Source organism: Pristiophorus japonicus, chromosome 4 (assembly GCF_044704955.1).
Source record: "Pristiophorus japonicus isolate sPriJap1 chromosome 4, sPriJap1.hap1, whole genome shotgun sequence".
Lineage (NCBI taxonomy): Eukaryota > Metazoa > Chordata > Chondrichthyes > Pristiophoridae > Pristiophorus > Pristiophorus japonicus.
Window position 1 is genome coordinate 5,180,255 of NC_091980.1, and position 17,141 is coordinate 5,197,395.

The following is a 17,141-nucleotide window of genomic DNA, read 5'->3' on the forward strand; positions in this document are numbered from 1 at the left end:
GTATTTACAGGGGGTCCCCGGGGAGTGTGTGTCTGTATTTACAGGGGGTCCCCGAGGAGTGCGTGTCTGTATTTACAGGGGTCCCCGGGGATTGTGTGTCTGTATTTACAGGGGTCCCTGGGGATTGTGTGTCTGTATTTACAGGGGGTCCCCGGTGAGTGTGTGTGTCTGTATTTACAGGGGGTCCCCGGAGAGTGTGTGTGTCTGTATTTACAGGGGGTCCCCGGTGAGTGTGTGTGTCTGTATTTACAGGGGGTCCCCGGAGAGTGTGTGTGTGTCTGTATTTACAGGGGGTCCCCGGTGAGTGCGTGTGTCTATTTACAGTGTCCCTTGCATACAGAAACCCTATTGATTTGAATTTCCTGAATTTCAAGATCTTAGCTTCCTCTTCAAAAAATAACCTACATTTCGATAGCCAGGGACAGTGATACTGCAGTGAGTGTGTGTGTGTGTGTGTGTGTGTGTAGGGAGACTGGCTCTGGTTTTACAGAGGGCGGTAGGGGGCGCCTGCAGTTGAAGATGTGTGGTTCAGTGCAGGGTGAGTTTGGACAGCGGTGTGTTGCCTCTGACGCTGTTCCGCCCGCCCACTGCACCTCCCTCCGACACCCTCTCTATCTGAGCAATCTGGGAAGTGGTGAAGTTTATTGCCTGTTGATCGTGTGAGCTTCGAGTCAGCAGCCTCCGTCCCGGGCAGCAACCTGCCACAATGTTGGATGACTACGCGCTGTTGGCGCTGATCACGATATTGGGCGTCTTGGAGCAAGGTAGAGTCGCTCACGCTGCATAGTTCTGGCTGTAAATTGAATGGCATTTCCATGTGCAACGGTTTCGGTCTAATTCCCTCGCCTGGTTTCAGCTGATCGATCAATATATTGATCTATTAGGATGTAGCGTTGTGGGGACGGCGGCTATGTAAACTAGTTAATCCTTATTGCAGCCCGCACCAGCCTAGCTGTTGTGAATGGGTTCCCTCCCACACAGGTTTCAATGGGTCAAATGTATGGGCACTGAGTCAAATAGCCCAGGGAGTGGGGTCTAGGTCCCCTTACCTGCCACTGATGTGGATCTGTCTGTCCCACCTGTGACAGAGACTGTAATTCGCGTATTGGACTGTACAGTCACCTGAGAACTCACTTTGAGTGGAAGCAAGTCTTCCTCGATTTCGAGGGACTGCCTATGATATATGATGATCTTCTGACTCAGAAGGTTGAGGGTTTGAGTCCCACTCCAGAGACTTCAGATCATAGAATCAGAGAGATTTACAGCACGGAAGGAGGCCATTCGGCCCATCGTGTCCGTGCCGGCCGACAAAGAGCTACCCAGTCTAATCCCACTTTCCAGCTCTCGGTCCGTAGCCCTGTAGGTTACGGCACTTTAAGTGCACATCCAAGTACTTTTTAAATGTGGTGAGGGTTTCTGCCTCTACCACCCTTTCAGGCCGTGAGTTCCAGACCCCCACCGCCTTCCAACCCTTCTACCAATTACTTTAAATTTGTGCCCCCTGGTTGTTGACCTCCCTGCTAAGGAAAATAGGTCCTTCCTACTCCACTCGATCCAGGCCCCTCATAATTTTATACACCTCAACTAAATCTCCCCTCCACCTCCTCTGTTCTAAAGAAAACAACTTGAACACATAAATCTAGACTGACACTCCAGTGCAGTGCTGAGGGAGCGCCGCACTGTCGGAGGGGCAGTGCTGAGGGAGCGCCGCACTGTCGGAGGGGCAGTGCTGAGGGAGCGCCGCACTGTCGGAGGGGCAGTGCTGAGGGAGCGCCGCACTGTCGGAGGTGCCGTCTTTCAGATGAAACGTTATACCGAGGCCCCGTCTGCTCTCTCAGGTGGACATTAAAGATCTCATTCAAAGAAGAGCCAGGGGAGTTATCCCCGGTGTCCTGTGGCCAATATTTATCCCTCAACCAACATCGCTCAAAAAAAAGATTATCTGGCCATTTATCTCATTGCTATTTGTGGGAGCTTGCTGTGCACAAGTTTGGCTGCCGTGTTTCCGACATTACAATTCAAAAAGTGCTTAATTAGCTCTAAACCGATTTGGGATGTCCTAAGGTCATGAAAGGCGCTATAGAAATGCAAGTTTTTCCTTTACCAATACTTTCAATGCCTCGATGGTGGGATCTGGTTCTGGTGAGATGCTGGGGCCTGGGACACTGGCAGTGCCTTCATGCAAGGAGAAGGGAAAGGGCTGTGCTTTCTCGATGCTGATTTTGCTTCAGTAGATCAATGACTTCTTTCACATCCGTCATTATTTCTTCCAAGTTGGGCGAGCCAATCACGGGCAAACAAACAGGACGGGAATCACCCCTTTCCATGGGGTGTCCCTCCCCTGCACCCCCAGATTTTAGACACTTGTTTTTTGAGTTCCCCATTGGCATCCCACACCTTATTTCTTCTTGTGACTGTTGAACCTGTCCCTATCGGCTTTCACAGGGCTGTAAAATAACAATTTATACTGCGCCTTTAAAGCAGTAAAATGGTCAAAAGGGATAAATTTTAAGGAGCGTCTAAAAGGAGGGTAGAGAGGTTTAGGGAGGGAGTTCCAGAGCTTGGGGCCCAGGCAACAGAAGGCACGGCCACCGATGGTGGAGTGGTTATAATCAGGAATGTGCAAGAGGCCAGAATTGGAGGAGCGCAGACATCTCGGTGGGGGAGGATTACAGAGATAGGGAGGGGCGAGGCCACGGAAGGATTTGAACAAAAGGATAAGAATTTTAAATGACGTTTTGCGGAGGGATGCATGCCAGGTAATTAGGATGTGTAGAATGCAAGGTCCAGCCATGTTAAGAATGCGGAGAATGGGACTATGTGTTTAATAATTAATTGTGCAACAGACTCTTGAGAAAATGCAGACCAGCTTCAATCTCCGGTTGGCCTGCAAAGCAAACATTACCTAAATTAGACAGTGCTTTATTTTTTAAATGGGGAGAAAACACATGTTATATTTATGATGCCTGTTTAAATAAGCTAGCAGCCAAGTGACTCCTGGAACATGAGTGTGAGCAGGTGAGAGAGAAAGACTTGGATTTCTATAGCGCCTTTCACAACCACCGGATGTCTCAAGTGCTTTATAGCCAATGAAGTACTTTTAGAGTGTGGTCAATGTTGTAATGTGGGAAACGCGGCAGGCAATTTGCGCACAGCAAGCTCCCACAAACAGCAATGTGATGATGACCAGATAATCTGTTTTTGTTATGTTGATTGAGGGATAAATATTGGCCCCAGGACACCGGGGAGAACTCCCCCGCTCTTCTTCGAAATAGTGCCACGGGATCTTTTACATCCACCTGAGCGAGCAGAGGGGGCCTCGGTTTAACTTCTCATCCTAAAGACGGCACCTCTGACAGTACGGCGCTCCCTCAGTACTGCACTGGGAGCGTCAGCTTAAATTTATGTGCTCCTGTCTCTGGAGTGGGACTTGAACCCACAACCTTCTGACTCGGAGGCAATGCTGCTGCCCACTGAGCCACAGCTGTCACCGAGGTTAAATGAAAGAAAGACTTGCATTTCTATAGCACATTTCACGACTTCCAGATGTTCCAAAGTGCTTTATAGGAAATGTTGTCACTGTTGTAGTGGTGGTTGGGCGGATGATGCTTGGAGGTGGATGGGTGGGGGTGGGGCTGATGGGGAGGGGGGATGGGTTGGTGGGGTGGGGCTGGTGGGGGGGAGGTTTGGTGAGATGAGATGGGGGGTGGGATGAGATTGGATGTGGGGTGGGGGGAGCGGTTGGTGATGAGATGGGGTGGGGGTGGGAGGTTGGTGATGTGATGCGATGGGGTGGGTTTGGGGATGGGTAATTGGAGATGGGGTTGGTGATGAGATGGTTGGGTGGGGTTGGTGATGAGATGGAGGGGTGTGATGGGATGGGGTTGGGTTTGGGGTGGGGGAAGGGGTTGGTGATGACCTGGTTGGGAGGGGTGGTGAGAGGGGTGGTGAAGCTAAGGCAACTGAGCAAAAGCCTCAAATTTGGAGATGAAGAATTCCTCATGCCTGCCACCAATGGGGCATCTGGGCGGGGAGGCCGCTGAACGTGGATTGTGACGGAGGAGTGTTTGGTATTGCTTTGCCCACCAGGAATACTCTGGAATAGTTAGAGGACTTTGGTGGCAAAAGTGATCTGAAGGTGGACAGCATGGCCAGTCACATGCCGAGCTTGCTTGAGTCTGTGGCCATCTGGTTTGAGGTGATGGAACGGATAGTTATATTTGGAATAACCGCTGGATGTGAGACTGTGACTAGGTCTGGAGGAGAAGAGGGCTTCAGTTTCTTAACCGACAAGGGGTTATGGGGAGTGGGCAGGGAAGTGGACCTGAGTCCATTATCGGATCAGCCATGATCGTATTAACTGGCGGAGCAGGCTTGAGGGGCCCTATGGCCTACTCCTATTTCTTATGTTCTTATTCAACAACTTGCATTTATATAGCACCTTTAACATCGTAAAACATCCCAAGGTGCTTCACGGGAGCGTAAAGTTGACACCGAGACACATTAATGCTCGAGCCAGAATGTTATGGCTTCAAGCCCCACTTGAGGGGGACCACTGGCTTCTGATGAGCTGTTAAACTGAGGATTCCTATCTCCTGTGGTTGACCGGACACAGCCGGACACTCAACTGTGTCCATTCCATTTCCCGCACTTCTGCTCTCACCCCTTCCCCTCCCTCCCAGGACCATGACAGGGTTCCCCTTGTCCTCACCATTCATCCCACCCACCTCCACATTCAACGCGTCACCCTCTGCCTTTTTCGCCACCTCCAGTGTGATCCCAACCACCAATCACATCTTCCCCTCCCCTCCCCTCTGTGTTCCGAAGGGACCGCTCCCTCTGCGACACCCTGGTCCGCTTCTCAATCACCAACACCCCCTCCCCTTCCCACGGCACCTTCCCGTGCAAGTGCAGGAGATGCAACACCTGCCCCTTTATCTCCTCCCTCCCCACTGTCCAGGGCCCCAAACACTCCTTCCAGGCGAAACAGCAATTTACTCGTACTTCTTTCAAGTGTATTGGCTGCTCACCACGCGGTCTCCTACATTGGGGAGACCAAGCGTAGATTGTGTGACCGCTTTGCAGAACACCTCCGTTCGGTCCTCAAGTGTGACCCCGAGCTTCCGGTCGCTTGTCACTTTAATTCTCCGCTCCACTCCCACTCTGACCTCTTCTAATGAAACTCAACATAAGCTCTAGGAACAGCATCACGCCTCTCGATTGGACACTTTACAGTCTTCCCGACTCAGCATTGAGTTCAACAATTTCAGACTGTAACTGTTATGTATGCAACACCATGTAACTAGCATTCTACCGCCACCAGAGGGCATATTTGTTGGAGTCCCAAGGGATCCCAGCATCCCTTGGGACCACTATATTAGCAGGCCTCAGAGTACCAGCACTCTGGAGTTAGAATAAAGAGGCCAAGGTCACACTTACGTCTACAGTACTCCGTCACATTGCTCTATTCAAGACATAAAAATAACCTCTGCCCCCATTTCTTCAGACCGCAGCAGTTGCTGAATCTGCCATTTCCCATTTACACCCTCGCTAGATCCATCTTTTGTTCCTTTACTTGACCCATTACCATCTCCTTTTGCCTCGCACCATCATCCCTTTTGTAATTTAATCTCTCCTGCCTTCCACCCCGTCACAAACCTTCCCTTTTGTTCTTTCCTCCTCCTCTACACCCCTCCTCCCTTTCCCAGCTCCTGCACTTGCTTAAAACCTGTCACATCTCTGGCCTTTTCCAGTTCTGACGAAGGGTCATCGACCCGAAACGTTAACTCTGTTTCTCTCCTGCCCTGTCAAGCATTTCCAGCATTTTCTGTTTCTGTTTCATTATTTCCAGCCACTGCAGTATTTTGTTTTTGTAAACAATTTTAACAGTTCAATTAAATGTATAACTAAATGGAGTTGGACCGCAGCTCAGCCATGATCTCACTGAATGGCCGAACAGGCTCGAGAGGCTCAGTGGCCGCCTCCTGTGCCTATGTTCTGATGTCAAGTGTTGAATTGCAGAACGTCGCTCTTAACCTCGCTCTTAACATAAGAACAGAAGAACATAAGAATTAGGAACAGGAGTAGGCCATCTAGCCCCTCGAGCCTGCTCCGCCATTCAACAAGATTATGGCTGATCTGGCCGTGGACTCAGCTCCACTTACCCGCCCACTCCCCGTAACCCTTAATTCCCTTATTGGTTAAAAATCTATCTATCTGTGACTTGAATACATTCAATGAGCTAGTCTCAACTGCTTCCTTGGGCAGAGAATTCCACAGATTCACAACCCTCTGGGAGAAGAAATTCCTTCTCAACTCGGTTTTAAATTGGCTCCCCCTAGTTCTAGTCTCCCTGACCAGTGGAAACAACCTCTCTGCCTCTATCTTGTCTATCCCTTTCATTATTTTAAATGTTTCTATAAGATCACCCCTCATCCTTCTGAACTCCAACGAGTAAAGACCCAGTCTACTCAATCTATCATCATAAGGTAACCCCCTCATCTCCGGAATCAGCCTAGTGAATCGTCTCTGTACCCCCTCCAAAGCTAGTATATCCTTCCTTAAGTAAGGTGACCAAAACTGCACGCAGTACTCCAGGTGCGGCCTCACCAATACCCTGTACAGTTGCAGCAGGACCTCCCTGCTTTTGTACACCATCCCTCTCGCAATGAAGGCCAACATTCCATTCGCCTTCCTGATTACCTGCTGCACCTGCAAACTAACTTTTTGGGATTCATGCACAAGGACCCCCAGGTCCCTCTGCACCGCAGCATGTTGTAATTTCTCCCCATTCAAATAATATTCCCTTTTACTGTTTTTTTTTTTTCCCCCAAGGTGGATGATCTCACATTTTCTGACATTGTATTCCATCTGCCAAACCTTAGCCCATTCACTTCTGAGCTGATCAGATCCAAGGGTGGAACTTGAGATTTGCTTGACTTGGCAAGGAAAGTACTGAGCTGGCAACTGTAGAATGCTGACACATGCAGCCACTCGTGTTTTGTCATCTTCATCATCGGCAGTCCCTCGGAATCGAGGAAGACTTGCTTCCACTCTGAAAGTGAGTTCTCAGGTGACTGAACAGTCCAATAAGGGAATTACAGTCTGTGTCACAGGTAGGACAGATCGTCGTTGAGGGTAAGGGTGGGTGGGACAGGTTTGCCGCACACTCCTTCCGCTAACTGCGCTCGCTTTCTGCATGCTCTCGGCAATGAGACTCGAGGTGCTCAGCGCCCTCCCGGATGCACTTCCTCCACTTAGGGCGGTCTTGGGCCAGGGACTCCCAGGTGTCAGTGGGGATGTTGCATTTTATCAGGGAAGCTTTGAGGGTGTCCTTGTAACGTTTCCTCTGCACACCTGTGGTTCGCTTGCCGCGTAGGAGTTCAGAGTAGAGCGCTTGCTTTGGGAGTCTCATGTCAGGCATGCGGACAATGTGGCCCGTGTTGTCTCCAGGCCAGATCCAAGACTGTCCCAGCCTCTGTCATCGAGCTACACTACGTGGACGATGCATGCGTCTGTGTACATTCAGTGACTGAACTCCAAGTCAGAGTCAACATCTTCACTGAGGCGTACGAAAGCATGGGCCTTACACTAAACATCCGTAAGACAAAGTTCTTCCACCAACCTGACCCCACCATATAGCACTGCCCCCAAGTCATCATGGACAATGTGGACCACTTTCCATACCTCAGGAGCCTATTATCAGCAAGGGCAAACACCGCCTGAAGAAGAGAGTGTTCGAAGACCAGGCCCTCAAATCTGGCACCAAGCTCATGGTCTACAGGGCTGTAGTGATACCCGCCCTCCTGTATGGCTCAGAGATGGACCGTATACAGTAGACATCCCAGATCACTGGAGATATACCATCGCTGCCCCAGGACGATCCTAGTGTTTTGTAGGCAAATGCCAATTTGCACACAGCAAAATGCCACAAACAGCAGTGAGGTGAATCATTGATTAATCTGTTTTTCCATACTGTCGGTTGAGGGCTAAAGTATTTGCCAGGGCACCCGGGAAGAACAACCCCTGCTCTTCTTCGAATATACTATGGGACCTTTCATGTCCATCTGAGAGAGCAGACATGGCCTTGGTTTAACGTCTCATCCAACAGACGGCACATCCGACAATGCGGCGCTCCCTTAGTGCCTAACTAGGAGAGTCAGCTTAGATTTCGTGCTCCAGTCTCGAGTGTGTAAGATTTAGAATCATAGGTCACACACAGATACCCAAAGGGTCTTGGGAGCCATGAGGCATTTTACTTAAAGGAGCGGTAGTTCAAATATTAGTCAAACACAACACACAATCAGGATAGACATACAACCATGACAAGTAGCTGGTACTAGTCCTGATCGGACAGACAACTAGTGGCACGAACAGCTCTTATCTTCACCGTCTGCCCTGAAACGCCTTCTCAATCTTTCTTTTATTCTCTCTTTAGGGCCTAGTGTAGGATATGCACAAGACTGTTTAACCTATGATATGTCAGATTCTTTGTCTCAACTCTTGGATGAAACCCTCCTTCACATTTATCCTCCCATGATTGGAGTCTGATCGGCCGTTCTTGGCCTTCAGATGTTTGGAGCTAAATATCAGTTATTTATGTTCACGCTCTTCAAGTTGCTTTAGCTCTTGTGCCGCGGAATTAATCTTCAATTCTAACACCAGTCTGAAGAGACTTTTTGGTCTCAAGTTATTTCTTCCACTTCACGATTTAGAGGTAGGCCTGGTGTAGCATATGGGAGGTGCTGCTGAAGAAGCCTTGGCGAGTTGCTGCAGTGTATCTTGTCGATGGTACACACTGCAGCCACGGTGCGCCGGTGGTGGAGGGAGTGAATATTTAAGGTTGTGGATGGGGTGCCAATCAAGTGGGCTGCTTTATCCTGGGTGGTGTCGAGCTTCTGGATGTTGTTGCACACTCCTGACTTGTGCCTTGTAGATGATGGAAAGGCTTTGGGGAGTCAGGAGATGAGACACTCACCACAGAATACCCAGCCTCTGACCCGCTCTTGTAGCCACAGTATTTATGTGGCTGGTCCAGTTAAGTTTCTGGTCAATGGTGACCCCCAGGATGTTGATGGGGGTTTTGGCGATGGTAATGTTGTTGAATGTCAAGGGGCAGTGGTTAGACTCTCTTGTTGGAGAAGGTCATTGCCTGGCACTTGTGTAGCGTGAATGTTACTTGCCACTTATCAGCCCAAGCCTGAATGTTGTCCAGGTCTTGTTGTATGCGGGCATGGACTGCTCCATTATCTGAGGAGTTGTGAATGGAACTGAACACTGTGCAGTCATCAGCAAACATCCCCACTTCTGACCTTATGATGGAGGGAAGGTCATTGATGAAGCAGCTGAAGGTGGTTGGGCCTAGGACACTGCCCTGAGGGACTCCTGCAGCGATGTCCTGGGGCTGGGATGATTGACCTCCAACCACCACAACCATCTTCCTTTGTGCTGGGTATGACTCCAGCCAGTGGGGAGTTTTCCCCCTGATTCCCATAGACTTCAGTTTTACTCGGGCTCCTTGATGCCACACTCGGTCAAATGCTGCCTTGATGTCGAGGGCAGTCACTCTCACCTCATCTCTGGAATTCAGCTCTTTTGTCCATGTTTGGACCAAGGCTGTAATGAGGTCTGGAGCCGAGTGGTCCTGACAGAACCCAAACTGAGCATCAGTGAGCAGGTTATTGGTGAGTAAGTGCCGTTTGATAGCACTGTCGATGACACCTTCCATCACTTTGCTGATGATTGAGAGTAGACTGATGGGGGGGGGGGGGGGGGGGGTAATTGGCCGGATTGGATTTGTCCTGCTTTTTGTGGACAGGACATACCTGGGCAGTTTTCCACATTGTCGGGTAGATCCCCACAGCTTGGCTAGGGGTGCGGCTGGTTCTGGAGCACAAGTTTTCAGCACAATAGCCGGAATGTTGGCACTCCACATATACTTGGTAGCACCATCTCGACTGACACATCAGTGCTGCCCTGAGGCAGTGCTGTTGGATGAGACATTAATCAGAGACGTCATTTGTAGTTTCAGGTGAATGTGAAAGATATCATGGGGCAATGGGGGAAAAGAGTGAAGAGTTTCCCCATGTCCTACACAACATTTCTCCTACAACCGTTGCACCACTGCAGTCATCTCTCTTCCTCTTTGTAACACGCATATAGTTGGTGTTTTTCCTATGTAACTGCACTGGCTGCATTGCAGAAAGTACTTATTTGGCTGTGAATCACTGTGGCAAATCTCAAGAATGTGATCAGATACTATTTCAATGCCGGTTCCCTCTTTCATTTTCCGGCTATGAGTATAATTACGTTATCATTGTTTATATCTTCAGTTCCAAATTTTACTGAGTTCTGCATAGCTGGTGGTTTTTTTTGTATGTCGGCTGTGGCTCAGTGTGTAGCTCTCTCCCCTCTGGGTCACAGGGTTGTGGGTTCAAGGCCCACTCCAGATACTCGAGCACAAAATTCAGACTGATACTCCAAAAAAGAAAGAAAGACTTGCATTTATAAAGCACCTGTCACGACCACTGGACGCCTCAAAGCGCTTTACAGCCAATGAAGTACTTTTTGGAGTGTAGTCACTGTTGTAATGTGGGAAACGCGGCAGCCAATTTGCGCACACTGTTAGAAGAATGAGAGGTGACCTCATTGAAACATACAAGATTCTGAGGGGGATTGACAGGGTAGATGCAGGGAGGATGTTTCCCCTGGGCTGGGGAGTCTAGAACCAGGGCTCACAGTCTCAGGATAAGGGGTCGGCCATTTAGGACTGAGATGAAGAGGAATTTCTTCACTCAGAGGGTGGTGAATCTTTGGAATTCTCTGCCCCGGAGGGCTATGGATGCTGAGTCTCTGAATATATTCAAGACTGAGATAGATGGATTTTTGGGGTCTAGTTGAATCAAGGGCTATGGGAATCGGGCGGGGAAGTGGAGTTGAGGTCGATGATCAGCCATGATCTTATTAAATGGCGGGGCAGGCTCGAGGGGCCCAATGGCAGACCAATTGAACAAGTACTTTGGTTCGGTATTCACTAAGGAGGACACAAACAACCTTCCGGATATAAAAGGGGTCAAAGGGTCTAGTAAGAAGGAGGAAATGAGGGAAATCCTTATTAGTCGGGAAATTGTGTTGGGGAAATTGATGGGATTGAAGGCCGATAAATCCCCAGGGCCTGATGGACTGCATCCCAGAGTACTTAAGGAGGTGGCATTGGAAATAGTGGATGCATTGACAGTCATTTTCCAACATTCCATTGACTCTGGATCAGTTCCTATCGAGTGGAAGGGTAGCCAATGTAACCCCACTTTTTAAAAAAGGAGGGAGAGAGAAAACAAGGAATTATAGACCGGTCAGCCTGACCTCAGTAGTGGGTAAAATGATGGAGTCAATTATTAAGGATGTCATAGCAGCGCACTTGGAAAAAGGTGACATGATGGGTCATGGATTTGTGAAAGGGAAATCATGCTTGACAAATCTTCTGGAATTTTTTGAGGATGTTTCCAGTAGAGTGGACAAGGGAGAACCAGTTGATGTGGTGTATTTGGACTTTCAGAAAGCTTTCGACAAGGTCCCACACAAGAAATTAATGTGCAAAGTTGAAGCACATGGGATTGGGGGTAGTGTGCTTACGTGGGTTGAGAACTGATTGTCAGACAGGAAGCAAAGAGTAGGAGTAAATGGGTACTTTTCAGAATGGCAGGCAGTGACTAGTGGGGTATCGCAAGGTTCTGTGCTGGGGCCCCAGCTGTTTACATTGTACATTAATGATTTAGACGAGGGGATTAAATGTAGTATCTCCAAATTTGTGGATGACACTAAGTTGGGTGGCAGTGTGAGCTGCGAGGAGGATGCTATGAGGCTGCAGAGTGACTTGGATAGATTAGGTGAGTGAGCAAATGCATGGCAGATGAAGTGTAATGTGGATAAATGTGAGGTTATCCATTTTGATGGTGAAAACAGAGAGACAGACTATTATCTGAATGATGACAGATTAGGAAAAGGGGAGGTGCAACGAGACCTGGGTGTCATGGTACATCAGTCATTGAAGGTTGGCATGCAGGTACAGCAGGCGGTTAAGAAAGCAAATGGCATGTTGGCCTTCATAGCGAGGGGATTTGAGTACAGGGACAGGGAGGTGTTGCTACAGTTGTACAGGGCCTTGGTAAGGCCACACATGGAGTATTGTGTACAGTTTTGGTCTCCTAACTTGAGAAAGGACATTCTTGCTATTGAGGGAGTGCAGCGAAGGTTCACCAGACTGATTCCTGGGATGGCGGGACTGACATATCAAGAAAGACTGGATCAACTGGGTTTGTATTCACCGGAGTTCAGAGGAATGAGAGGGGATCTCATAGAAATGTTTAAAATTCTGACAGGTTTAGACAGGTTAGATGCAGGAAGAATATTTCCAATGCTGGGGAAGTCCAGAACCAGGGGTCACAGTCTAAGGATAAGGGGTAAGTGTTAGATCTCTTAATTTCCAATGGAATACGAACTCCGATGGTAGTTTTAACTTTTTAATCTTGGCAGCGAGTAACAAGCTGCTGGCTGATTGCCAGTTTCTTTGTCTTACTGAAACCACATGGTCAAAATGGCTGTATTTTATACCTGGATCAATTTACAGAAAAGAACTCGCCGTCTTTGACCTTATTGGCTCACTACCCAAGGTCCGAAAATGTCAAGTTGATTGTTGACTTAACGCAATGTGGCTGAAATGCATGTAGCATCTCTGACTTGTCTGTGAATTTTCACAGCATGTCTAAATGCAGCCTGTTTGAATTCTCTATCAGTAAGCCATTTAGGACCGAGATGAGGAGAAACTTCTTCACCCAGAGAGTGGTGAACCTGTGGATTTCTCCACCACAGAAAGTTGTTGAGGCCAATTCACTAAATATATTCAAAAAGGAGTTAGATGTAGTCCTTACTACTCGGGGGATCAAGGGGTATGGCGAGAAAGCAGGAATGGGGTACTGAAGTTGCATGTTCAGCCATGAACTCATTGAATGGCGGTGCAGGCTCGAAGGGCCGAATGGCCTACTCCTGCACCTATTTTCTATGTTTCCATGGCCGACTCTTGCTCCTATTTCTTATGTTCTTATTACTCAGACCTCACAACTGCCCAAGTGCCTAAGTGAAAGGCTTCTGGAGAGTGTGCTTTCACTGGTGCTGATTTCCGCCTCTCTGGAGGTCATTTCTGCTGCCGTAGGTTTTTGTGAGCCTGATTTACGCACTTTCCATCTGAGAGTCAGTTCAGCGTGGGTGCCACGTGCAGCTTTACCGTGGACCTCGGGTGGGGATGGAGGTGAGCAGCAACAGCAGGTGAAGTAGAAGCTTTATCCACTGCGACCTGCTCCATAGGAGAGCGGGGACGAGCACAGTGGGTACAGCTTGCAAGAGGCGATACCCCCTGACAGAATCAGAAAGAAAGACTTGCATTTATATAGCGCCTTTCATGACCACCGGACGTCTCCAAGCGCTTTACAGCCAATGAAGTACTTTTGGAGTGTAGTCACTCTTGTAATGGGGGAAACGTGGCAGCCAATTTGCGCACAGCAAGCTCCCACAAACAGCAATGTGATAATGACCCAGATAATCTGTTTTTAGTGATGTTAATTGAGGGATAAATATTGGCCCCAGGACACCGGGGAGAACTCCTCCTGCTCTTTTTTGAAATAGTGGCCATGGGATCTTTTGCATCCACCTGAGAGGGCAGACAGGGCCTCGGTTTAACGTCTCATCTGAAAGACGGCACCTCCAACAGTGCGGCGCTTCCTCAGCACTGCCCCTCCAACTGTGCAGCACTCCCTCACTCAGTACTGCCCCTCCGACAGTGCGGCTCTCCCTCAGTACTGCCCCTCCGACAGTGTGGCTCTCCCTCAGTACTGCCCCTCCGGCAGTGCGGCACTCCCTCAGTACTGCCCCTCCGGCAGTGCGGCACTCCCTCAGCACTGCCCCTCCGACAGTGCGGCGCTCCCTCAGTACTGCCCCTCCGACAGTGCGGCACTCCCTCAGTACTGCCCCTCCGACAGTGCGGCATTCCCTCAGTACTGCCCCTCCGACAGTGCGGCGTTCCCTCAGTACTGCCCCTCCGACATTGCGGCACTCCCTCAGTACTGCCCCTCCAACAGTGCGGCGCTCCCTCAGTACTGCCACTCCGACAGTGCGGCGCTCCCTCAGTACTCGGTGTGTCAGCCTAGATTTATATGCTCAAGTCCCTGGAGTGGGACATCAACCCACAACCTTCTGACTCAAAGGCGAGAGTGTTGCTCACTGAGCCACAGCTGCCACTATGGACAGAGGTTCAGCTTCCTGGACATGACTGAATACCAGTGCCTCAGGGTATCGCGACAGGGTATCGCTGATATTTGCAGCCCCCTGGAAGTACGCCCACGGCCAAGTGGAGCCAGTGGGCATGCTTTGCCAGTGGCCTTCAGTCACCACTGCCCTCAATTTCTTTGCCTCTGGCACCTTCCAGGGATCTGCAGGAGATATCTGCAGAATCTCGCAATCAGCTACTAACCAATGCTGTGGTTGCCAGGGCACTTTGCAACGGATGTTCTGACTGGCTTTCCACTGGTCCAGGGAGACATCTATTGCACACATGGCCAGGGGGCACAGATTTAAAGTAATTGGTAGAAGGATTAGAGGGAAGTTGAGAAGATTTTTCACTCAGAGGGTGGTGGGGGTCTGGAACTCACTGCCTGGAAGGGTGGGAGAGGCAGAAACCTCTCATTGCATTGGAGAAGTACTTGGGATGTGCACTTGAAGTGCCGTAACCTACAGGGCTGTGGAAAATGGGATTAGGCTGGATAGTTCTTGGTCGGCTGACACGGACAATTGCCCATCAAGGCACCCCACCCAGATCACCCTACAGGCTTCCACTCCATCAATGCTCAGCTCGTGTACCACCACAGGAAGATCGGCGCGGAGGTGTGTGTGCAAGATTCCTGGGCAGTTGCCACGATGCTTTCATCCTGCGCCCGTCCACCCTTCCCGAGCTTTTCAGACCTCGCAGCAGGGTTCGCGACTGGCTCCTTGGTGACAGGGGGACACCCCCCCTCCGAAAACGTGGCTGATGACACCTGTTGGAAGCCCAAATAATGAGGGATGCCATCAAAGACTTGAAAACTGCCATCGAGCAAGCAACGGGAATGCTGAATTGCCTGGAGAGATTGAAATGGATGCACCTGCAAGGTAAACAGGTATGTGGAGTGATGCACTGGAGTCAGCTTGGGAAGAGAATCTCCCTGTGGGCCCTGCATGGACGCAGCATCAGCTTTAGGGAGGTGCCATTTAAACGAGGGGCAGCCTTGCCACGTTGTAACTCCATTAACGCAGTTTCTTCCTCTGTTTCCCCACCTGGACAATCCTTCAAAATTCCTCTTCACTGAGTCCCTTTGAACTGTTGAGCTGAAACAGACTCGTCATAGAAATTTACAGCATGGAAGGAGGCCATTTCGGCTCATCATGTCCGCGCCAGGCAACAAAGAACCACCCAGCCTGATCCCACTTTCCAGCTCTTGGTCCGTAGCCTTGTAGGTTATGGCACTTCAAGTGCACATCCAAGTACTTTTCAGGCAGTGATTCCAGAGCTCCACCACTCTCCAGGTGAAAAAATGCCCTCTAAACCTCTTACAAATTATTTAAATCTATGCCCCCTGGTTGTTGACCCCTCAGCTAAGGGAAACAGACCCTTCATATCTACTCTATCCAGCCCCTCATAATTTTATACACCTCAATAAGGTCTCCCCCTCAGCCTCCTCTGTTCCAAGAAAGCAACCCCAGCCTATCCAATATTTCCTCGTCACTAAAATTCTCCAGTCCAGGCAACATCCTCGTAAATCTCCTCTGTACCCTCTCTAGTGGAATCACATCTTTCCTGTTGTGATATATTCTTTATGACATCACAAACACATACATACACAAGATGGCTCTACAGGAACTTGTCATGTGACCTTGTCATATGATTCTTTTACTGTATTTACATGAGTAGTTGTATTACATCGGTTGTTGTCACCTAGGTGGAGCAGTAGTCCACTAGGGGAGCTCTATTACATTTCTCCCTCCTTAATGAAGAAGTAATCGTAACAAAATAACCATCCATAACTTACATGTTTATACGTAATGAAAGATATGGACTTATGTTGCCATATTTACAAATCAAACTTAACCACTCGTTTTCTGTTTCGAAGAGGATACCTTCGCCCTTGAACCAAACTTGTTTTAGAACGTAGACTCATTCTACGCTGAGCCTGAGGAGTGTTTTTCTCCAAGGGATGCCCTTGATTTACATTTGGACTCTCTACAACTTCAGACTGTTTGTCTGCCTGACTCGGACTTGGACATAAATTCTGACTTTCTCCTGGACTTGTTTCTCGTACATCTGATGTAGGATTTGCTGCGAGTACTCTACTTGTAGCAAGACTGTCTGACTCATCAGAACTAATCGAATCATTCCAACCTTCAACTCCTTCCACATCTGTAGGTAAAATATGACCGATGTGAGCAAACCTAACCTGTCCATGATCAAACATCTTGACCAAATATGTGCGATGGCCACATATCTTCACCACTCTTCCTGATAAACACTTTAACCATTTATGGTAATGGTTCTTCACTCTCACCTTCTGATTCAATTTCACACCTCTCTCTCTCTCTCTCTCTCTCTCACTCTACCTCGATCATAATTCTCTTTCTATCTTTCAGCTTTTCCCTGGTTGGATGTAAACCATCTTTGTCTACTCTGTGCCCCAAGTACTCCACTGAGTTTTGAAATAACTCTCACTTGTGAGCAGACACTCGTACTCTGTGCTTCTCTAGCCATTTGAGGACTTCATTCAACATGTTATCATGGATTTTCCTGTTTGGTGCTGAAATTAGTATGTCATCCAAATAACATACTACCTCTTCAAAATCTGGTTCATCACCCCTTGGAATATGGCTGGGGTGGAAGACACTCCAAACAGTAGCCTATTAAATTGAGATAGGCCTAGATGAGTATTTATAGTCAAGCATGACTTGGACTCCTCATCTAGTTAAAGTTGTAAGTAGGTATTTGTCAGATCCAACTTTGAGAAGATCTGACCACCTGTCAGCATTGTGAACAAATCTTCTACATTTGGCAATGTATTGGGTATATT

At 48.8% G+C, this 17,141-nt stretch overlaps 1 protein-coding gene across 1 annotated transcript in view; it reads left to right on the plus strand.

The window, feature by feature from the left end:
• Positions 1–603: 603 nt before the first annotated feature.
• ltc4s (leukotriene C4 synthase) overlaps positions 604–17,141 on the plus strand; it is a 29,880-nt gene continuing 13,342 nt past the window's right edge. Inside the window, exon 1 of the mRNA XM_070877145.1 lies at positions 604–764. Coding sequence (XP_070733246.1) covers positions 707–764 — 58 coding nt within the window. The 5' untranslated portion in view covers positions 604–706. The remainder of the gene's footprint in view (positions 765–17,141) is intronic.